The sequence below is a fragment of the Dendropsophus ebraccatus genome, chromosome 3 (assembly GCF_027789765.1).
Source record: "Dendropsophus ebraccatus isolate aDenEbr1 chromosome 3, aDenEbr1.pat, whole genome shotgun sequence".
Lineage (NCBI taxonomy): Eukaryota > Metazoa > Chordata > Amphibia > Anura > Hylidae > Dendropsophus > Dendropsophus ebraccatus.
In genome coordinates this window covers 125,931,450-125,956,251 of record NC_091456.1, presented here as the reverse complement: position 1 = coordinate 125,956,251, position 24,802 = coordinate 125,931,450, and the positions used below count along the sequence as shown (strand labels likewise).

The 24,802-nt window shown below is 43.0% G+C and overlaps 1 protein-coding gene across 4 annotated transcripts in view; it reads left to right on the top strand.

Moving 5' to 3' along the window:
* The window catches only part of CSNK1G3 (casein kinase 1 gamma 3), a 111,622-nt gene that overhangs the window by 28,096 nt on the left and 58,724 nt on the right, over nt 1-24,802 (top strand). For 3 of the 4 annotated variants that reach the window (XM_069962640.1, XM_069962641.1, XM_069962642.1), the window contains exons 2-4: nt 6,033-6,454; nt 17,603-17,643; nt 20,325-20,394. In XM_069962640.1, coding sequence (XP_069818741.1) covers nt 6,280-6,454; nt 17,603-17,643; nt 20,325-20,394 — 286 coding nt within the window. In that variant the 5' untranslated portion in view covers nt 6,033-6,279. Of the gene's footprint in view, nt 1-6,032; nt 6,455-17,602; nt 17,644-20,324; nt 20,395-21,628; nt 21,733-24,802 lie in introns of those variants that run through there. The other variant, XM_069962643.1, reaches the window with a different exon arrangement.

Genomic DNA, 24,802 nt, shown 5'->3' with positions numbered 1-24,802 from the left:
GAGATTGCTTTTTTTAGTACAGAAGGAAACTGTTTTGGTTTATAAAACCTATTACAGAGTTTCTTAAAATCGCATGTTCTGTTGATATTTAATGTTTTCAAAAAAATGACCCTGAAATGACAGTTACGCTTTAAGAATTGCTGCTCTGTACCAAAAAGTGTTGTATTACCATTGTATTATATCATTGCATTAACTAAACATGCAAACAACCGTGCAGCTCATTTCTTCTATTGAACCCAGTAAACATCCACAGTACACAGAGAAAAGTATAATGTTATAGTAAACAAACCCTTGAATTTAATGATCAGTTGGTCCCCTGCACTGTAGATATTTACTCAGCGTGCATAAAGGAAGGCAGTCTGTATGATTGTGCTGATAAGGTTCCCAGCAGCACACTATAGATCTACTGTGCAGCTTGCAGAGCATACCAGCCACGGCTGCAGCAACAGCTTGCACGTTAACAGGCTGAGAGCTGAAACTAGTCATGGGCGGCTTCCCACCCAGATGACTAGTTGCCGCCCCTCTCTCTGCCTTCTGCATAATAAAAAGTCTTTTTCCCTTTTGTAAAGCTACTGCAGCCGACACGGCTGGTAAGCTCCACGAGCTGCCCAGTAGTATACTGTGCTGCTGGGAACCATATCTGCACAATCATGCTGATTTGGTTCCCTTTTTAAAGGGGTTGTTTGGGCAAAATAAATAAATGAAGGACAGCAAGAGGTAGTACTCATATAATACACAAGTTATAGACACCTGTCTTGCGGATTGGCTTGCCTTCGCTTCATGGTATGCCTGGTTAATGCACATAAAGAACCCTGCACGAAGACTTGACTACTGCTCTGTGTGCTCCCTGCCTGGCAGCCGGGGACATGTGGATTCAGATGTTGTGCGTTGTGGCCTGGAGTGAAGTGTTAAGCATTAAATGTGTGTATTTGTCAGCCTTGTACACACACGTCTGTAAGGTACACCCGATTACCAGGAGGCATTGTCCTGCTGAGGGGGGTTATGTGCTCCGTCCAATGTATGTGTGGAATCCAGTGAGTTTTTTTAGTAGAAGCTAATAGTGTTACAGTTTAGTCTGGTCTGTGGTTACTGGCCCTGTAAAGACGCCTTTATTACTTCTGATCTCTTCTGTATAGAGCACTTCCTTGTTCTAGAGCCCAGCTTGATAAATGGGTATAAACAGAGAGACCGTCCGGTGTTTTTCCTGACGCTGCTTTACATGTGCAGTTCATATATATTCTGTTTATTTTCCTTTTCTTGGGAAGCAAAATTCTCCAGGTCCCAGAGAAAGTGGGGATAGTAAATCCTTATAATTGTAAAGTTCTGAAAATCTCCCAATACCAGGGTACTACCAGGGTAAGACCCTGCATTTTGGTGCAGATTGATGATAAATAACTGTGTGCACCACAAACCTGACGCAGTGTGCATTACATGATGTCTACCACCATTTATATATGTTTTAGATACTTTTGCATCCACCAGAAGACATGGGAAAATGGGTGCGACTGGTCATAATCTGGTACATAATAATAGAAGACTGCCTAAAAGTAAAGTTTTTTTTTTTTTTAACCTGTCAAGAGGTGGCTTTTATGTAAACCTCTCGTCGTCCCTGTTACCTAAGCTGTATAATTGATAATGGCCCCTTGTCATAGGGTGTAAACTGTGAATTGTATTGCTTATAGGGATTGTCCCTCTCCCTTCCTGTATAAATTCACAGTGCTATGAGTCTTACCATAGGAAGTGCTGCATGACAAAACACACTGGAATGGTAGCTTTATAGGTGACTTTTTAGAATGAAATGCATTGCAGTGCTTGGAATCTTTCTGTCATGTTAAGCTGGCGTGTTTGCTCCATGTGATGGTCCGAGTTTTCTCTAGTCCTGTGTGTATAGTATAAAGGCCGGCTCAGAGATACTATTGGCATGGAAGAGGCTAAATCTCTGAAGAAATGAGTGCTGGGCAGCAGACTATGAATAATGTTATGATTTTAGCTGGCCCATCTTAACACTCGTGATGTATCTTTTGCTGACACTGGATTTTCGCTGGCTTGTTTTGTTTGCGGTTTTTGTATTGGTATGTGGTCAAGCAGTACTGAAGGCTTCCATAGAGAGTGGTGTGCCCATGTCCTCACCACAAGCCCTGCTTTCACCTGCCATACTCCTACATGACTGGGTAGGTATGGGTGAAATGTTGTGTGTGTTTTTTTTTTTTTATCATTCGGTATCAATTTTAACGTAAAGTCTTCAGCTACATTCACACGTCAGTATGTTTATAAAGATGAAATTTGTGATCCTTTTGTGGATTTTTTTTTTCCTGCAGTCAGCAAAATTCCATGTTGTGCTCGGTATTTTGTAATTCCGCAAATTTAACAGTGGTGCTTTGGGGGGTTGCAAAAACTGTTACTAGCTGTCCCAACCCCCCAAAAAAGCCCACACGATCATCTGGGGCCATTTTTGCTGTCATTTCTATCTTTTGGGAGGGGGGGTGGAGAGAGTGGGGATACTGCTCCATGTACATATTGATCCTTATAATTCTGCATTTGCTTCTCCCAAAGACCTCTACACTCCTGGATCAGTAGGATTAGCTTTTCCCCATCCATTGTGACCTCCTGGAGCATATGTGGTGCAGTTATTTGCTGCTTAAAATGGCTGCCAGGAGGAGCTTGACAATGTCACAAAAATGCAGACTGCAATTACAGATGATTTTTTTTTTGGATTCGAATGTGCTCTCCACAAATTGCGGAGTTTCTAGTTTCTATTGGAGTGTCCGTTGCGTAACTACAGACTGCATTACAACCAATAGAGTGTTTTTTGTTGCAGATCTGTAAATAATGATGTATGAATAACACCATAGAAATGAATGGGTTGCAAAGGAATCTGTATTTGTTGATCCAATAAGGCCTACGGGTTTTATGTAATTGACGTTTCATGGCAATGGGGTCGAAGATACATAACTCTAGCTAAATTTGGTAACCTGCACCAACTTTTATGAGCTTACAAAATTGGCAAGTGTCATGCTGCGTTTACACGGAACGATTATCGTGCGAATTCACACGATAACTATCGAATTCGAACGATAATCGTACGTGTAAACACTGCGAACGATCAAACGACGAGCGAGAAATTGTTCATTTTGATCTTTCAACAACTTCTCAAATTGTCGCTGATCGTTCGCAAAAAATTCGCAGATTGTTCTGTGTAAACAGTTGTTTGCCGATTTAACCAATGTGTGAAATAGGCTTAAGCGATCGCAAAACGAATTTTCCGTACGATATAGCGTACCATCTAAACGCTGGTTGTTATGGAAAAAAAAATCGCTACTCCAACATTGTTAATTGTACGATTGGGTGAATTATCGTTTCGTGTAAACGTAGCATCAGACATTTTTATGTAAACATGGCACATTTCATGATTTGTGCATTTTTGGCCACAAAACTGACTTATGGTGTGTTCTCACATAAAGATTTTAGGTTGCAATTGATGAAAACAAAGCCAGGAATGGATTGGAGAGGAGGTCTTTCTTTATGACCTTTTCTCTGTGTAGTCTGTTCCTGACTTTGGCTCAATATTTGCAATGGAAAATCTGTCAGTGTAAACACACAATACACTGCTAAATAATGACATTCGAGTTTTAATCAAGGTGGTTTATACAGGGTTGGGGCCCCCCAGTCACCTGATCACCACATTCTTAAAGAGAAACTAACAGCAGATTTGTACACAGAAACATTCTGGTATGGACCAGTAGGTGTTTTGATACTGTTTCCAAAGATGGTGATCAGTTTTTGAATAATCCCTAAAGGTGCATTCACACCTACCGGATCCACAGCGGATCTCACTTCTGCGGATTCGAAGCGAGAACCGCTGCGGATCCGGTATCAATTCACCCCTATGATAGCACATATTCGCAGCGGGATTGACCTCCCGCTGTGAATATGTGCTTTAACTCCCTGGTGCCCGCAGCCCTGCTGTCGCATCCCCCCCCCATCCCGGCCACATCCCCCTATCAGCCCACCCCCAGCCCGCATCCCGCCCCCGAGAGCATAGAGTACCTGTTCGGCAGTGAGGCAGCCGGAGCCTCACTGTAGCCGCGCCGCTGAGCAGGTAATGTATGCTCTCGGCGGCGGGCTGGAGATGGGCTGATGGGGGGATCTGGCCGGGATGGGGGGGGGATGTGCCGCCGCCGGGGATGGGGGCTGCGACGGCGGGGCTGCGGGCACCAGGGAGTTTAAGCACATATTCACAGCGGGATGTAAATCCCGCTGCGAATATGTGCTATCATAGGGGTGAATTGATACCGGATCCGCAGCGGTTCTCGCTTCGAATCTGCAGAAGTGAGATCCGGTCATGTTTTGAGGCTATTCCATACAAAGGACACCTGTGCTAATACCTGATGCACTGAGTACAATTATCACCTGTGAAATACTAAGGAAATCCTCAAAACATGACCTATTAGTGAGGCCTGAGGACTGGAATTGAGAAGCACTGCTCTATATGGATGGGTAAGCCAGACAGCTGATTGAAACTTATCTGTCCCAGAGCAAAGGGGTTGGGCAGTGATTTTCCTTTACCTCTGACCCCTAGCTCTACTGTCATCACCTGTTGGGAGAGCCCCTTAAAGGTTATACCGACAGCCAGCGGAAGTTTCCCTTTAATGTTTACACTATGCTAGATGTAGAAAATGCTAGATGTGTAAAACTTCTTAACCTCATCCTCAGCACAGTTCCATATATATGCTAATTGGGCATTTTGGTGCACTGGGGGTGGAACTACCAGCCCCAGTCCACTGACCCGCCCTGCTGATCCTTATTAGAAGGGATGGGCCGCACGGGGGTGGATTGGTGCACTGGAATTGGAATTCCACCATTAGCATATCAATTAACCTCCTAACTTCAAAGAAATGGTGCTGAGGTTAGAGGAAGAAAATTACCTTCATCTTCAGCTCCCAGGGTGCAATAGGGAGATAATAGCAAGTCAGACTTCTTTCCCCCTCCCTACCACCCTCGCTTGTAGCACTGTCTTTTACATGATGTTCGGCACCCTTGTTTATTATGTAGCATAGTGAACACCAGGGGAAAGTTTGTCCTTACACTAAAATCTGATAGTGTGTTTTTTTTTTTTTTTGCTTTTTTTTAAAGAACACCCATCATAATTCACTTTCTCACATTTCTCTACAATTGTCGTAACATTTCGGCACCAATAACCCCACTGCGGCTGCAGAGAAGATTGGAGCAGAGGTAAAGCATCTTCTGCTTTCCCTTCTTCCTGTCTCCATTAGCTGCATCTGAGCCGTCCATGAAATATTTATTGGGCCTCATTCACACTCCTTTCATATAGAAATGTTTTTATCAAACCAAAAAGAATTGCCATCAGTCCTGACCAGTTGTAGTGTTATGTTCTCTTTTGTCCTTTTTTATTTCCATGCTATTATACTAATATGTATTTGGTACTGATTTCTTTAATAGTCTTCTCTTGTGGGGCTGCTATAGTAGCTCATGTACATTGTTTGCTTCATTTGAAGAGCATGACACAGCTGTCACTAGTGTATCATGTTTTGCTTCAGTGCCTGCCCTCATTGTATATGTATGCCAGGACAAAGAGAATGGCATTTTGTAAGGATACTGTATAAAACTGGTATTCTAAAGATGTGAATGTCATACATGTGGCACCACTATTAGATTTTGGGTATACAGCCTGAATAGAGAATCCATACAGAGTATGCAGACCCCCCCCCCCCCATCCTATAATGGACAATACAGCAGTGGAGATGGCAGGTAGACAACCATGCTGAATAATGTAATCTGTCCTTAAAGTGGTTATCCAGAATTATGAAAAACACAGCTTCTATCTTACAAAAACAGCATTGCAATTGAGTAGCTAGGTCTTGCATCAATTTTTCAGAGGATGCTAAAGGAGAACCTTATAGGGAATAGGATGTTCCCCAAGGGGGGTAGTCCTAAGCTTGCCTGTGACTTGATATTCTTAAGGGATCATTTTATTTTGCATTAAGTTCACACATTTTACTTCTCTCTTCCAGGTATCCAGGCCAGGCCATTCAAGTCGACGGATTAACGTGGAGGACATTCCTTGGTGCACGGAAGTCCTCATTGGAAACCATTTGCGAATGGGATGAATCCGCCTTTGCTGAGCCCACATCATCACAAGCTGAGAGAATAACAATATCCAGAGGGGAGCTTCTCTAGTTATGTTTCCATTTTTACAACACCCCATTTGAGTCTGCTTGTCCTTAAAAAGAATTCAAAGTGGAGTACCGTAAACTTGATATGGATGGCAAAAAGAAAGACAAGGACAAACCTGATGAGAGGATGGCCCGACCTGGTGGTCGGTCGGGTCATGGCACACGTACTGGTTCCTCAAACTCTGGAGTATTGATGGTTGGGCCTAATTTTAGAGTAGGGAAAAAGATTGGATGTGGAAATTTTGGAGAGCTACGATTAGGTAAGTGTCATAAAAACATCTGCTGGTTTATCCCGACATGTCTTCACTTTAGTATACCAAAAAAGTCATTTCAGAGGAGGGAACAGTGTTCTGTTAGATTACTCTAAAATGTCTCATCTGTGATAAGTTTTGTAATGTATTCAGCCAGAATCCACCTGACTGCATGATAAATTATGGATAAAGTTTTATCATTTGTGCATGTGAACCATCTGCCCATTGCTCGGGGAGTGGATAGTCCTATAATTTCTGATCATTTTTGCATCATACTTTATGGTTGACATTCAGGTAAACTGCCTCTGTCCAGACACTCTTTTCTTTTCTTTTTTTTACCCTTTCATTACAGGCAGTTTTAATAGCATCACATATCAGTATACTACTGTCTGCAAATACCAAACTGTAATTGCTGACAGTATTGCACCCATTAATTTCTATGGCATCTTGCATCATTATTTGTTAAATCATTGGGTCCATGCAAATTGCAATTTATGGATCCATTGTCATGATCCTTTCCCCTCTTCATCTGGCTGTGGACCTGGGTACGGATTATGGCCCTTTTACTGATCCGTAAAAAGGTCAATTAAAGTCTATGGGTACAATGCTATGTGCAATTACTGAAATCTGTGGGTACTTTACTATCAGCAGTTACTGATAAAATGGATTTCAAGAATTAGGTTTATGTGCACACTACGGAACCCAGGCAGATCACCCCTCGCGACCACACGTATATCCGCCGGTCCCATAGACTCCATTCTGTGGTTAGGCAGATTCCACTGTCCGCCCGAAGAATGAACAGGTTCATTGTTCAAGCAGATGGCGGAATCTGTCTCTGCATAGAATAGAGTCTATGGCTCGGGGGTAAGGTGCAGAATTCGCGGGAGTTCTACAAGATAATTCCTTAGTGTGGACATACCCTTATGGTGAGGAGACCCTGTGTGCCTTGCTCAATTCTGCCACTGTTCTGCACCCTCCAGACACACAGTACAAAGCCTACAACGAAGCAGAACAATGTTCTGATTCCTCAAAGAGTATAAACGGAGCACTGGCCATGCGTATGCAGCTCATTCAGGGGTCAAATTCATTTTCCTTGAGATCTCTGAAATCTGTTCATTTTCCTCTCCAGTCTCATGGTTGGTGGGTGGTCCTAGCAGTTGGACCCCCTCTGATCAACTTGCTATCCCTTTGAATAGGCGATAGCCTCTTTAGATTGAAATACTCTTTAAAGGGGTTAATTAACTGTGGTATATTTGGAAAGCGACCAAATGAACATATCATCCAGATTTAAAGGTTCATGAGCCTTTATTGAAAAGTTAGGGTAAGCCTGCATAGGAAGGAAATGCTGTGGTGTGTAAAGTAAACCTGTCAGCAGGTTTTTGCCAGCTAAAATGAAGACTGTGTACTTCTTACCCTGACTCAGTAGATATTTCAGTCTTTGGCTCCATAGCTGAGAGATAATCTTCAGAACTGTTATGCAATTTAGGAGATAAAGCCCACATGGTGTTACTCTGGGCTGCAAAAGCCCAGCAATGAGTGGCATAGTAATCGAAACAGAGTGGGCATTAGGATGAGATTCCCTCTAATAAGCTGCAGATTTTATGCCTGGAAAATCCACAGTAGAAAGTTGCAGGAGATTGTGCATTTACACTTACCCACTGTAGCCTGTTTACTGACTCTTCTGCCCATTGTGGTTGGTGAGCAGGCAGAGGTGGGCACATAGCCAGGCTGCTGCCCTACACTACTCTTTACTACTTCCATAGCAGCTATCAGCGTCTCAAAACTTACATGACCCTATGCATATGATCCAGCTCATAACCAGCTAGTAAGTGATAAAACATGGCATATTGTAGAAAGAAGCAGCAGTCTCATCTCATAAGAGCCAGACAGAAGTACAGCTCCTCCTGTCGGTGTATTAGAAGCAAGAAGGGAAGGGGAGTAGCACTCACAGTGACAACAGGGCAAAGTTATCTGAGCATTTACATCCCCCTTATAATTCCTTTATAAAGTCGGTGGGTTTAACATAGGACACCCAGATGAGACAATGCCTTATTGACTATGCTTTGGCAGGTTATTGGATACCCCTGTATTTTACATATATGTTTCAAGAATTAGGACCCTATTACACCAACAGATATCTGACAGATTTTTTGCAACCAGAGCCAGGAATGTACTACTGAACAGACAACAGGTGATAAAGGAAACACTGAGATTTCTCCTCTTTTCAAATCTATTCCTGGCTTTGGCTGTAAATATTTGTCAGATAATCTGTTGGTGTAATAGAGCCCTTGGTGTAATTTCTAGATATACTGTAAACAGTACAATATAGCATTGAGAGAGTCTGCAGCACTCTATAATTGTGGGGTAAATAGCATTAAAATTGCATTGCAGAGAGATATATACACACACAACCATTTGGAGTAAGCATCCTGCTCGGAAGAGCTTACTATCTATGAGGAAGGGGTTTAAAGACAAAGGGAAGATGAGCTAAAGTATATAATTTCTACAGTGGTCCTGCCAACTTTTATAAATGGTGTAATTTAGGTATAATGAAAGTGGGTGAACCAGTCACCGATCTCTGGATGTACAGGTCTAAAGGTCCTTTTAGGTTTATCTCCCATGGGTAGCGACAAACCTGGTCCTATCAGCCTCATTGTAGCACGTTTGCAGTTCCTTTTACATGGCATGAGCAATCAGGTGGTCACAAGCAATGCATACTTACCACACTGCTTGTGATCCTGCTCTCCTATTCTCCGGCCACCGTCTGTACTGGAGACAGAAGTGAGAGGTGCAGATTATGGAGGATGTTAGTTGTAAGGCACTGCTAAAGCGTAGAACCCTGGTAGGGTGGTAGACAGAGATGAGGTAAAAGATAGGCTAATAATTGCAATAGTTAAGACGAAAAAAAAATCAAAGCATGAAGTTTCTGCTAGTTTGACTGTAAGGAAAGGATGTATTTTAGAGACTGTGATTGAATGTGGGGATGTATTTTAGAGATTGTGATTGAATGTGGGGAGTGAAAGACAGATCAGAGTCTAGCATAACCCCAAGACAGTGGGCTTGCTGTCTAAAAGTTATGGTAGTACCAACAATGGTGATTTTAAACGTCCGGCGTAGGTTGGTTTGTAGGAAATACAAGAATTATAGTAAGATTTCATTTTAGATCTAGGAAGGATATAGTCACTGGTGCCCTGTAGTAGTGCACAGAACAATGTGAACATTACTGATGTGTCAAAGTTTAGCTTGCACTGGGTCTCAGTCCTTGCTGTCCAAGGCCTGCTGTCATGTCACACGCACTCCCCAGCTAGCTGTACAGACTTCTTACAGTACTTGGGCTCCACAATAAGTGTATGAGACAGGTGGTCAGCCAGGGAGTGCATTGTGCTACCTTAGGCCCCATTCACACGTCCGTGTCAGTTTTTACTGTCAGGAAATCCTGATCAAGAGGCCTTAAATGTCATCAGGAAAGTATCAGGATTTCCTGACAGTAATCCGTTTTTACCTTTAGGAAACCATCAGGAAAAGCCTTCAGGATTTCCTGATGGAAAAAGTAAAAATAGGACATGATGGGAGATGTAGTTCTGCAAACTGGATGGCCACAGCTTGCAAAAGTACAACTCCCATCATGCCCGGCTGACAGGTCATGTCATGATGGGAGATGTAGTTCTGCAAACTGGATGGTCACAGCTTGCAGAAGTACAATTCCCATCATGCCCGGCTGACAGGTCATGATGGGAGTTGTACTTCTGCAACCTGGATGGCCACAGGCTGCAGAAGTACAACTCCCATCATGACCTGTCAGCAGGGTGCAGCTGGGTAAGGGGGCCGGGCGGGGGCTGCTAATCTGAGGGCGGTAGGGGTGTGTGTGTGTTTAGTAACAGGAGGCTAGGGGGTGCCAGGGCAGGTGCAGCAGGACCCGGCAAACACCAGGGCGCGCGGCACCAGGGAGCGCGGCACCAGGGAGCAGGAGGACGGGGGAGCCGGGTGCAGGGTGAGTTGTGGGGAGAGGGGTATAGGCAGTGGGGGGTGCGCAGGCAATCCGGAATCCCCGCCATTTTCCTGATGGACATGTCCTATTTTTTCCGGATCATTTTTCCAGAACTGACACCCTTCCGGAGAAATCCGGAAGGGTGTCCGTGCCTAATTAAAGTGTATGGGTCCGGAAATCCGGGTGGTTTTTCCGGACGTGTGAAGGAGGCCTCAAATGTCATCAGGAAAGTATCAGGATTTCCTGACCGTAATCCATTTTTACCATCAGCAAAGCCTTCAGGATTTCCTGATGGAAAAATTTCCTTCAATATGGTGTAGTATGCCAACACACATCACAAGTACCCACATCACCCGTCATGTACCCTGCCATTGCGTCCCCCTCGTGTACCCTGCCAATGCGTCCCCCTCGTGTATCCTGTCACTGCGCCCCCTGTGTACGGAGATGCCGCGGCGTGCCAGAGGTCCGGGGGCAGTATGGGGGGTCAGGCTGCAGGAGGCCGGGGCAGACCTGAGGCGGCAGAAGGAAGAGGCCAGGGGACCGGAGCACCAGAGCACACCAGCAGAGCAGACCAGGAACAGCAGGAGGCCGGAGCCGGAGTAGACAACCGGTGAGGTTCGGGGAAGTGGGGTATGGGTGTTGGGCAGACAATCCGGAACCCCGGACGCTTTCCTGATATGCAGGAGGAAAGCGTCCGCGGTTCCAACGCTCCCATAGACTTCTATGGGGGCGTCTGGGCCGGAATTCTGGACAAAAATAGGACATGTCCTATTTTTTCCGGATCTATTTTCTGGAATGGGTGTCCGTGACTAATTAAAGCCTATGGGTCCGGAAATCCGGGTGTTTTTTCCGGACGTGTGAAGGGGGCCTTACCCGGTAATAATTGCAGTGGATCTCTGGACTGAGACCCTGTGCAATGCCGCAACCATTTGTGCCATTCAATCTGTTTTAGTTATCAGGGGCCCACTTACTTTAAAAGCAGTTGTGAGTCATTATGAATTGGATAATATAAAGAACAGATGCCATGTCTACAGTTCTTGACTATTTTTAAATCCACTTATGGTGTGAAATGGATTAAAACCTGCAATATTTAAAAGGTTTTTACCACGGTGCGAAGTATGTCTAAACTGATGCATTATGGGAAATCAAACATATATTTCAAGTGTACTGTTACAGAATATGTTTAATGTTCTTTCTTTTACTATGTTATACTTGGTTACAATTAGTGTTAAGCAAACAAGTAAATCCAGCTGAACCTGACAGATCAGCTATTGACTGCTTTAGTCTGCATAAATCAGTGCTGCTTTCAAAGTGCTATGGTTGCCTGAAAAAGTACAGGATGACAGTCTTGGGTCTCCTGGGACTGTAGCAATCTTTTCCAGGTACCCTGAGCACTATGAAGGTGACGCTAATTTGTGCAGACTAAAGTAATCCTAAGCAGAACTGTCTGGTTCGGCAACATTTACTGTACGTGCGCTCAACACCAGTTGACTAGTCTCTACAAGGGGGCATTGTGTAAAGGTATGTGCACTGTTCCGTGGGGTCCTATTCTATTGTATACATGTATATTGACATACCATGCCGCTTTCTGTTTTTAAGAGAAATGTTGTGAGCTTTCCTGGATGCAGAATAGTGTGGTGTGAACAGGGCCAACCACGCCTCTGGCTGGTTGGGGTGTTTTCTAGCTTTTATCCTTTCTATCTGGCGAATACTTTACAAATTATAATTGATGCAGTAGCTGGCATAGTGTTGGTGATGCTGTCCTTGGGCATGGTACATTATTTTTTATGGTTGGGGCTGAGGCTTCATTTATATCAGCAGCATACTTTGCACACGCATGTATTTTTTTTTTTTTTTTTCATTCATTTGTTTCAACAAGATTAGAATTTTGGTGAATAAGTAGTAGCATGACACAATTTATTGTTTCATCACAAGATGGATTTAATGGGACCAATCCATGCCCTGGTACCTGGCAAATTCAAAGCTGATCCACAGCACTGAATACTTAACACAATTTGCATAAATGGTTTTCATAACCCAGTAATGTGTCTCCATGGCCAGGTCACATACAGCCTCATTGAGTGATAGGGGAGGTAAAGACAAGAACCTTCTATAGACTTTAGAGCTGGGGAAGCACTCGTGTTATGAAATACTGCAGAGATCCTTGGGATTGGTAATAGTTACTGACTTGTAAGGAATAAAGCTGTCAATGGTCACTGGCAAGCAGGAGGAAGACGCATGAACACACTGACTTGAGAGCCAGGAAGATATGGGCGGTGAATGGGAGACCCTCTATCACTTCACCAATCCGACAGCAGGCACTAATAAGTACAGAGGATGTCCTACTGAGACTTTGAGGACATGTATTAATCCTTATAGCTGCCTGAAAACAGGTGAGACTGAACCTCAAGCCTGACAGGATTACTGAGGTGATGCAGGGAGGTTAGATGTGACTCTGGCCAAGCCAGATCCCCAATATACCTCCAGATGCCTGACAATATATACCGGACTGGGCCATTACAATAGGGCCCCCAGATCCTTGCCATAGCACCTCTGTGCCAGCTGTTGCATCTATAATTGGTGTACAGTATAGACTTGGTGATCTAGTATGAGTTCTGTTGAGTACATGGTCTGGTCATCCTATAAGCTTAGATTAGTGTTACATCTTCTATGAAGCTGGTTTCCCCTTGCAGCTGTGTCTACCTCTTACAACCCTCTCTGTGCCCATCTCAGCAGTAAGGTCTTTCTTCAGACCGGACTACATTGAATGAGCACACAGTAATGAAAGATTTGTGCTTTTCCCTGTATGAAGCATTGTCCGTACCATGCTGCCCCTTTTATTTACCCATGATTGCCACTTGTTGCTTGCTGGCACCCTATATAATGCTGTGCTGGTGTGATTTCCAGCATGTAGTTACCGCTCTAAAGAATCCTTCCATTTCTCTTTGAGGACATAGCAGCTTTCTGGAATTGATCCAGGATTTTTCAGCATTCCCAGGACAATACTGGTATTTTTCTCTACTTGGGCTGATTGAAATAATTGTCCACTAATGGAACTTTCTGTTGCTGGGTGACTTTAGTGACTCGACTAGCTGCTGCGTAGAGAATTCTGCTTGGGGTACATGTGTTTCTGGCTGCCAGGGTATCTGTAGTCCTAAATGCACTGCTCTCCATACCTCCTACTAGATATTGGATAGCAGCTATAAAATATTTACAACCAAAGGCTATTAGAAGCATGCAAACTCTTCACTTTATAATTGAGCTTCTATAACCTTGTACTTTTCATAGATACTTTCATATCTTTCCTATCTATCTATCTATCTATCTATCTATCTATCTATCTATCTATCTCTTATGTACTACTCAGATACAGTGTGTACTCTGCCTAATACTTACTTAGGGAAGTCTAAAGGTACAAGACAATGGCACAGCAATGGAGACTTATGTATTATACGCTTACACAAGGGGCATGCTTTATGTTAATCTGCCTTCCTGTGAAGCACATCTTGTGGCTGTTTTTGGTTAAAGGAAGTCCGTTTTATGGGTGGTCTGCATGGTTAGCCCTAATCTACCGATGCCAGGTTTTAAAAACCGCCAGAGCCACTGTGATAAATCTGGTAAATTTGGCCCTTTGGCCCTAATAAAAGTTTGAATCACCCCTCTTTTCCCAAGTTATAAATAAAAATAAACATATTTGGTATCGCCGCGTGCGTAATCGCCCAAACTATTAATTAATCACATTCCTGGTCTCGTACGGTATACGGTGTAAGCGCAAAAAAATCCCAAAGTGCAAAATTGCACATTTTTCGCTGCATCAAATCCAGTACAATTGTAATAAAAAGCTATCAAAAAGTTGTATATGCGCAATCAAGGTATCAATAGAAAGAATACATCATAGTGCAAAAAAATGACACCTCACACAGACCCATAGACCAAAGGATAAAAGCGTTATAAGCCTGGGAATGGAGCGATTTTAAGGAACATGTATTTGTTACAAATGGTTTGAATTTTTTTTACAAGCCATCAAATAAAAGAAAAGAAGAAAAGTTATACATGTTACATATCGTTGTAATCGTACCTACTTGAGGAACATATATAACATGTCAGTTTTTCCATAGGACACATGGCGTATAAATGACTCCCCCCCCCCCCCCCCCCAAAGAAAAATAATTGCGTTTTTATTGTTTTTCTTTTCAATTTCACTGCACATAATTATTTTCTGGTTTCGCAGCATATTTTATGCAACAATTCAGCCTGTCCTTGCAAAGTACAATTAGTGATGTAAAAAATAAGGACTTATGTGGGTCCGTAGGTGTAAAAATGCAACTGCTATGGCCTTTTAAGCACAAGGACGAAAATGCAAAAACGAAAATTAGCCCGATCCAGAAAGGGTTAAAGGGCTTATCTAAGGACAAATTATAATTTTTTTTTCTTCATATGGCTAGGGTCATGTTAAAAATAGGTTCTACTCCCATATAGGGATCTCCTGCTTCTGTCACTGCAGTGCCCAGTCTTTGGATGAGCAGGCATATCCTGTGGCATGGGGGTCGACTGGGAGGTATCATAATGGCAGGTTCTGTGTTAGGATAGGTAAGTTTTGTTTTTAATGTGGCCCCAGCCATATTTGACACCATTCCAGTGCTGTATGTAAGCTGCAAAATTTCAGGATTATTTTGTAATATAGATAGTAAAACTGAAAATTAGGAAAGAATCACCAAGAAGTATTAAATATGTTTGTTATAAAAACTTGATTTAAACAGTAAGTAATTTCTTGCCGACACATTCCCTTAATAATCATGAACAAAATGTCTACATACTGGACTGTACTGAAGAGGCTGGCAAAAAAATTGCCCATGACTACCCCAATCTCATTTGTTTTTTTTTCTGTCACAGACGGGACCATGGTAGACCCATTAACCTGAATTTATCAACCAATATTTTCTATTCTAATCTTTTTCTATTTTCTGAATAAGTGTTTTTCTTTGTACATCATTTTTTTAAATTAATCTTATTATTTTTCCGCTTCCCATACAAAATGACATCATTACTACAGCAAAGCAATTTGTTACAAAATAGCCACCATACAAAAAATTCCCCAAGTTTCCCCCCGACCCAACCCCCTTCCCCCCCCCCCCCCCGGTCTGCCCTACATTACATTATTATGGGAGCAGCCACTTTTCCTCCTACTGTTGTCTCCAGTTCAGGTGTGGTTTGCAATTAAGCTCCATTTACATCAATGGAACTGAGTTTCAAAACCCCACCCAAACTGGAGACAACAGAAAAGTGGCCATGTTTTTGTAGCGCTGGTAAACCCCTTTAAAGGGGTACTCCAGCGTGGGGGCTATTTTTAGCTCTGGCCGGGGAGGAGGTGGCTGAAAGAAAAGACGTCCACTCACCTCCCCGGTAACAGCGGCGGCTCCCGCATCGCGGCGCTCCGGTTCCCGGCCGCTTACGGGTGTCTGACGCGGGCCGGAGACGTGACGTCTCAGGTCCGCTCAGCCACTCAATGAAGGAGGCGGGAGCCGCCGCTGGAACCGGGGAGGTGAGTGGACGTCTTTTCTTTCAGCCACCTCCTCCTTGGCCAGATCTAAAAATAGCCCCCACGCTGGAGTACCCCTTTAATGATATGCTTTACATGGACATAAACACAATAGACTGGTCCTGATTCACATGAATGAGAGCATTTTCTGGGTATGCTTTGTAACCTGTGCCGGTGTAATTCTAAAGGGAAGGGTGGCTGAGCTGCTTTAACAGAAACATCTGTACTGGCCAGTTTGAAAACTGCAAAAAGTCAGGATAGCTTTATAATATAGATAGTAAAGTGGAAAATTTGAAAAGAAATCGCTAATAATTAACTATGTTTACCATTGAAAATGGCATCATAAATCTTTTTTTTTTTTATGTGAATGCATTGCAGTTTAATTGCAGTAAATTTAATTGCAGTCCAGCCATCCTTCATTGCATTAATGCAATAAAAGTTTATTGTGTGTGAACATACCCCTGATGACACAGTACTTTTAGGTTTAAAATGTCACCAAAATCAACAGTAGATGTGTTATAAAGCAAGATTGCAATTTACATTCATCATTCATTTAACCAATAATGCGTTAAAACAAAGCTATACTTGCTTGTATCCAGGTCCAGTCTTCTGAAGCTTTTTAGCCATTTGCTGGTTTAATGAAGTCCTGGTCTATACAGTCCTAAACACATGAAGTCCTGGTCTATACAGTGTCACAGTTTAATGCGTCCATCAGTCAAATCACCTGGACTTCCTGTTTTTTAGTTGTTGTTGTTTTTTTTTTTGTTTTTTTTTCCCTTTTTTTTTTTTCTCCCCCCCATCCAGCACAAGACTAAAAACTTAGGAGACTGGACCTGGATTTCTGGTCAGTATAGCTTTGTATGTTAAAGAAATAATAATGAATGTAAATTGCTTTATAACACGTCTACTGTTGATTTAGACTTTGAAAGTTATGACCACAGTCACACTGCATTGAATCATACATAGCCTACTAGTATGTTCAAAGCATTTCCCAAACATATACTTATTTTTTGTATGTGTGTTATGATCTGTTGAAATGTGAAAGGGTTTATTCAAACTAGAGGTGGTAACAGAGAGGAATAGTGTAAAGGAAAGTTTCATACTTACCAATGCAATTTCATATTCGGTTGACAATGAATGTTTTCTCCACTAGTGATCACGTTTCTAGATGGCTTTGCTATGTATACAGAAGGTAACAGCACATTGCACCTTTGTGTCTGTAGAATATATGGGTCATTGGTACAAGCCTGTACAGAAAAGTTGCAAAACGATCTGTCATCTTTTCATGGTTTTTAAAGTAGCAGGATGAAGAAGTCGACAGAGTGAAATCCATTACTTTTTTTTTTTTTTTTTAATAAAGTGAGTTTTTGTAAGTTTTGTGATTCCACCTAAAATTAGCTTTTACAATGGCTGTTCACTTAACTAATGCCCCGAAATAAAAAGGCAGCCAATTTTTTTTTCTTGTGTCCCTTTTTGGCGGCCTTCTTGAATAGAAGGCATTAGTTGGGGCCTCATTAATGTTTTATGTGGACTTTGTATTCTGGCACATTGCTGACTTGTTTCTCAATGGTTTTCTGTAAACCCAGTCCTGGCAACTTCTAACATTCTTGTTTTTGTTCTTCTCTTTAAGGGAAAAATCTCTACACAAATGAGTATGTGGCAATTAAACTGGTAAGTGTCTTCCTTTTGTTTTATGTAATCTTGGTCCTTGGGCTATTGGCTAGTCACTGTGCTGCAATATCGATTAAAGTGACTCTGTACCCACAATTTGACCCCCCCCCCCAAACCACTTGTACCTTCGGATAGCTGCTTTTAATCCAAGATCTGTCCTGGGGTCCGTTTGGCGGGTGATGCAGTTATTGTCTGAAAAAACTACTTTTAAACCTGCGTGGCTTAGAATATCTGTGCCCTAAAATGTTTTTCTTTCTGTTCTGTCTTTGGATATTCTGCTGCACCTAAGGTCATGTTCACACTGAGCAAATTCGACAGAATTCTCCGCCACGGAATCCCACCTGCCTCAGTTTCAAATTGGTGTCTCTATGGGAGGGCATGTCAATTCTTTGAGCAGAGAGCAGAGGTGCGCAAGCCGTCCCATAGAGAGGCCGTGTGACACTGAGACAGACTGGATTCTGCAGAATTTGCTTGGTGTGAACATACCCCTAGACAGGATGATCCTAACTAATGTAGACTGCTATGGGGACTATTAAGGTGCACCCAGACTCCTGTCCATTTTCAGGTCTTATGGCTTTTTTTTACAAAAAATATATTTGCCATAGTGATTGTTTCATATTGTGGGCCCTTACAGATGTACCAGTTGTGTTCACACACACTACTGCTGCAAGTCATTCACACATCCGTAGAATTCTCTCCCTGCACGGACGGTGTTCTCCTGACTGGACCTGGGAGCACCCAGCAAATTCACACAGCCACGCAGGATCCTATGGACGTGTGAATTATATTGACAGGATCAGAATTTGTTTTCTGTAGTACTTTATATATGATTTTATTTGTTGTTTAAGCGTTTCCAAGATCTTTTGCATATAGTCATTCAATAGGAACCTCCTTTGTTTATATACATATAAATCTGTCGTTGTCATAAGATGGACGCACAGGTGCAGGGACTCTTCAGTTATCTCAGCTGTGTCTTGAAGCCGGCACCTGTGCATCCACCAATGATAAAGTAAAGCATGCCCTGTGTGGGGATTCCGCCCTCCAATATGTGACAAAAAAAAAACAAAACGGTTGTGTGTGTATGGGCACATAGCAATGAATAAGTCCTATACTGTCCTCAATTTCAGATCCGCCATTGCAGTCAGTATGGAGACTTGAAAATCTGGTCATATTATAGAGGCCTTAGGCTAAATTCACATGGAAGGGTCCATAGCAGATTTCTCGCTGCAAATTCGCAGCAAGATCTGCGGATCCCTGCCCTGTGAAATCTATGGGCAGACATACCCGCAGTGGGATGGATATCCGGCTGTGAGTATGTCAGGAGACCGCCCCCTTAACCCAAGTCGGCTGGAGCTCATACATTACTTGCTTCACGATCCGGCTTGCTTCGGGGGTTTCCAGGTGCACGTCCCGCTCAGCCAATCAGTGGGCTGCGGATCCGTCCGTTTGAATTTAGCCTAACACATGGCACTTCTGCTTTTTTTCTTACAGCTTTGAAGTTGAAGCCAGGTGTGGATGATAATAAATGAGATAATATAAGGGTAGATTCACACATATGCAAGTTTCTGATTTCTATAAAATTCTGTGGAACTATCCTACTATATACTTGTAAAAACTACTTCGCTTAGCCAACACTATGCTTACCTGTCCACGTTCCAACAGCGTGCTCCTGAATGCTTATCTGGCTCTCCGCACACTGACAGCTTGTTCAGCCAATCATTGCCCTGTCCCGCCGCAGCCAGTGACTGGCTGAGCAAGCTGTCAGTGTGCAGGGAGCCAGAGAAGCATGCAGGAGTGCACTGTTGGAACATAGACAGGTTAGCATAGTGTTGGCTAAGCTAAGTAGTACATTTTTAAAAGTCTATATTTTTTTTAAAGTCTATATAATGATTTGAGATGAGCAAACCTGGAGCATGCTCGAGTCCATCCAATCCCGATCGTTCGGCATTTGATTAGCGGTGGCTGCCGAAGTTGGATAAAGCCCTAAGGCTATGTGGAAAACATGGGTATAGTCATTGGCTGTATCCATGTTTTCCAGACAACCTTAGAGCTTTATCTAACTTCAGCAGCCCCCGCTAATCAAATGCCGAACGTTCGGGTTCGGATGGACTTGGGCATGCTCAAGGTTCGCTTATCTCTAATCTTGATATATTCTCACAGTGGAATGAAAATCCAATGTAAGAATGGAGTGCCATAGATGTTAATATCAGTATCTGCGAAACTATGTGTGAATGCACCCGAAGGCCCCGTTCCCACTGAGCAAAGCTAGTGGAATTCCGCGACGGAATTGTCCGCCGCGGAATGCCGTTAGCCTCCCGCTCATAATGGGAGTCTATGGGAGGCGCGCGTGCTCTGTACGCGCTGAAGAATGAGCGGGAGGCTAACGGCATTCCGCGGCGGACAATTCCGTCGCGGAATTCCGCTAGCTTTGCTCAGTGGGAACGGGGCCGAAAGAACATCAGTATTGTAGCAGTAGTATCTGTTCTTTATATTATGTATATAACATAAAATCATTCATTCTGATCCAGACCTGGGTTGCAAAAATTGCAACTAAAATCGAGCAGAACCGCACTGTGTAGCGCAGCCTCTGGCATTTTTATAATATTAAGAGGGTCTGACCTATTACTAGATTGCCTTGTTGTACATGTGACATCAATGTTTATATGTCTACTCTTTCCCAGGAACCTATGAAATCCAGAGCACCGCAGCTGCATTTGGAATACCGATTCTACAAGCAGTTGGGGTCTGTCGGTGAGTATTCCTGTGTTATTTCCCATTTGCCCCTTTGGCTAAAGCCTTGAGTGTAAAAATAGATGTTGCTGTTCTGCAGAAGGTAGCGAGTGACCCCGGGTAGACTTCCTTGGCTAATGATAAAGCAGTATATTGTATGAAAGGCCTCACAAAGGCGATGCAAGCACCGTGTGCGTTACTGTACAGTTCCCACGAGTATGGTCTCTATGGTTTCTGTGTTCTGTACGTCTCTATGGATACTACCGTCAAGGCTTCTGTAAGAACTGGGAAATTGTTGCATGTGTCTGATTTTTGGCCTCCTGTTAACAGGTTGCATCCTGAGACCAGGCTCACACTAGCATAATACAGACCTTTCCTTTGTCCCTGTATTATGGCTGCAAATCATGACCTGACCGTGATTCGCTCATCAGACCTGCAGTCTGCCAGGACTTGTAGACATGATATGGGCGAATAATGCGTCTGTACCTAACCTTACTGTTGCAGCTGTACGTTAATTGTGTACATTGCGAATAATGTTCCAACGTATACTGTGGTGTACCCGCAATGCATCCATAGTCCTTAATAGACCAACCCTAGTCTACATTTGGTTCGTTTTGACTAGCATATATATGTTTTAATTGAATACGTAATACACACATAAAGGCAGACACTACACTTTTATGTTTCTATGGGATATATCTGTAATTGAACAGTTTTTGTTAGATTACTATTTACTGTATGATGTAAGATATTGTCTTGAAAAAGCAATGATGTGTTCTACATTATGATCAAAGTTCTGCAAAGTTTTCATCTGTTTGTACAAGTAGAGCTGAACATGTGGCTGTGGTTTAATGTAAATTGATGGCTACATAATGCATGGTCTTACCACTTTATCTTGGATAACACGTGGCAGGATGAGGTCTGTTGTGGACCATAATAGGGATGTTTCAGAAAGGCAATGGGATGGGGTTGGGACGATGGGGGTGAAAATGTTAGTGTGTGGTTTTGTTTTTTTCTTACTAATTCAAATAAAAGTTAGGATAAATCAGATAGATGTAGATGTACAAATAGAATTTTGGACTCTTCATTTAAAGTGGTAGGATTTACTTTAGGATTTCTACCAAAAAAAAAAACAAAAACACAAATATATTCAGTCTGAAATCGGAGCAATAGCTAAACCTTGGTAACTACGTTTCTTTCTCTCTTGTTTTACAATAGTGACAACAAAAAGTGCAGCCATATTGGTTGTTACCCTTGAATTTAGATTCTCTGAACTAACAAACCGGCAGTGAAGCCAAAATCTGTAACCTGTATGACTGCCCCTGCCGGGACTGACTAGAATGATGCCAAAATCGCTGAGTAAGGCAGGGTTCATATAATGTATTCAACATTTTGCCATTGTCTTTTGGTGTTTTGTTTTTCTGGACTGTGTAGTGTAAATGATACTGAGGCAGTTAGGCTACAGCAATAACAAATGTATTGTGCTTTATTAATGAAAAAAAAATGCTTTGTGTTTTGTTTTTTTAGTTTTTTTTTTTGTATTTTTTTATATTTTGGTCGAGTTTATCATTTGCCTATTTGTACAGACATTTTTTGTGCCTGTGAGTAATGCCCTTTCAGGCAACCAATTTTTCAAACCGTTGCACAATGGTTAGTGTATTGGTTGGATGTAAGTGTATGTTAAAAGTGTTAATCTGCTGATTCTATTAAAAATTTTCCTAGCACTTTTCCTAGTGAAAGGACAGACCCCTGGTGCATCAGTGATCCCATATACCCAATCATATTCTTTGCCTGCAGTTCCAGTGCCATGCTGCTTTTAGACTACAAATCCCAGTAACCTGTGTGGTGCTCTCATACCGTAGCAAATGCTTCCTCCTCCACCCAGCCCCCCCCCCCCCCCCCCCACCCATCCTGCTGGATGCCTGCCGCCTGTGATGTTGACATGTTGCATCTGCTCTATTAACAGACATTGCCCAACCCCATAACACTAAAGCTTGCTAGCAATTGGTGCTAAATATGCATTCATTGCTGCCAGCAATAGGCTACTTGTGCCATCGGCTAGTCGGACTGGGATTACAACTAAATGGAACAGCTTAAAGCGACTCTGTACCCACAATCTGACCCCCAAACCACTTGTACCTTCGGATAGCTGCTTTTAATCCAAGATTTGTCATGGGGTCCGTTCAGCAGGTAATGCAGTTATTGTCCTAAAATACAACTTTTAAACTTGCAGCCCCGTGCCCAACGGGAGTATCTGTGCCCTAACTTTGCACCACCCCTCCATCCCTCCTCCCCACCCTCTTCATCATTAGTAATGCCACTGGAACATTGTCTCCTGTCTGAACATTGCACAGGTGCCTGCCCATGTTCAGTATTCACACAGCTGAGGAATAGGAGCATTCCTGGAGCATTCCTAATGATGAGGAGGGTGGGGAGGAGGGACAGAGAGGTTGTGCCAGCCTAATGCATACACAATCTAAGCCCCGGCCGTTGAGCATGGGCTGGCCAGTTTAAAAGTTGTTTTTTAGGACGATAGCTGCATCACCCGCCGAACGGACCCCAGGACAGATCTTTGATTAAAAGCAGCTATCTAAATGTACAAGCTGTTTTTTTTTTGGCGGGAGGGGGGGGGGGTTGCTTATATGGAGTACCCCTTTAACTAGGCAGAGCAACAAGACCATGAGTTTCCTTGTTCCTAGTAAGTGAGTTCCGAGTAGATGTCACATTGCGCACCTGTTTTAAAAAGTCCTTAAATGATCCTTACCAGCCAAAGAATACTGACATGTGGGGCATTCACTTCAGCAGATTTTCCAAGAAACACGAACCATTTGCGGAAAGAAAATGTGACAAACAGCCATTCGTATAGGTGTGGTAAATTCCCCCTTTTTTAAAATATAAAAAGAACCCAATTTTTTTAAGGGAACCAATCAGAGAAAACTAAGTTTAATCGCCTGGCGCGAGGCAGGTAGTCATTAAGGCGGCTCCCTGCCCGTGTCTAGTCACCGCTCTCTTTCCAAGGGAACTGGACAGTGTTCTTTGGTCGTGCACTGGCTCGGCTCTGTGCACTAGTGCTTGGTCTGCCCTTCCCTAGTAGGACTAGATCCTCTCCTTTCTGTAAAGCGGCTCCATTGATTCTAATGGAGTCATGTTACAAATGGGAAAGGATATGGTCCCACTTTAGGCGGATGGCCCACCCCCAGTGCATAGAGTCAGGCTGGTGCACAGCTAAAGACTGGCGCCGAGGACGGGAAAACTGGGCGGCATTTGAAAAAAAATCAAAGGACCACACCACCAGGATTCCAGCACTGACGTTGATCCCCTACTGTTACTGATTTTTTTTTTTTTAAGTGTACCTGTCATTACAAAAAATCTTTGGCATCTCACAGAAACATGACTAAAGTTTTGATCAGTTGCGGTCTAAATGTGTTCAAGCCACGACCAATCAGGAGAATGAGCTGGGGGAAGCCTACATGCAGCGCATTCTCTTATGGCTCTGTGTTATGTGACCTGTATGGCTGCATCGTGTAAGTCTATTGTGCTGTCCAGGTCCAAGCTCCTTTTCCTAATCCAGGGTTGTCAAACTGCGGCCCTCCAGCTGTTACAAAACTACAATTCCCATCATGCCTGGACAGCTAAAGCTTAGGATGTGCCGTAATCGATCGTGGTCTAAACTCTTGGACGCCAAATGATCAAAACTTTTGACATGTGTTTTTTATAGTGACAGGTATTCTTTATTTTACACTTTTTTACTCACTTTATAGTGTAAAAAGTCCTGAAAATGATCTATTTTCTTGATCATTAATTTATAGTTAACATTTTACCAAATTAGAACAAAAACTTACTGATAAAAGTTAATGCTACTCCGTTGCTGATTTCCCCATAATTCTGTCCGATAGTATATTGATGTGTTGCGACCACTGCAGGGAAATATTAAAGCCACTTGATTTTCACACTTGAACAACCTCTTAAATACATCGTCCTGGTCATTAACCCCTTAGTGACCGCCATATTGGCTTTTTACGACGGTCACTTCAGGGCTTTATTCTGTCCCCGTAGCCTTTTTACGGCCGGTACTGCAGGAGATCAGCTGTCGGCATGACAGCTGATCTGCTGCAACTACCCGAAGCAGTAATTTACGGCTCTGGGTAGATTTAACCCATTATATGCCGCTGTCAAGTCATGATAGCGGCATGTAACGGGTTCTGGTTAGGTGCAGTTATATACTCACCTGATCGGAAGTCCCACGGCAAGGTCTGGCACTCCGATCGTCGCCATGTGGATCGCCAGTGTGAAGCCTCTACACAGCCATACGAGAGGTATGGCTGTGTAGATTGCCTGTCAGCTTGTTGCTGACATAGACAATACACTGCACTATAGCAGTAGTGCAGTGTATTGTAACAGTGATCAAAAGATCACTGCTTAGTGTACA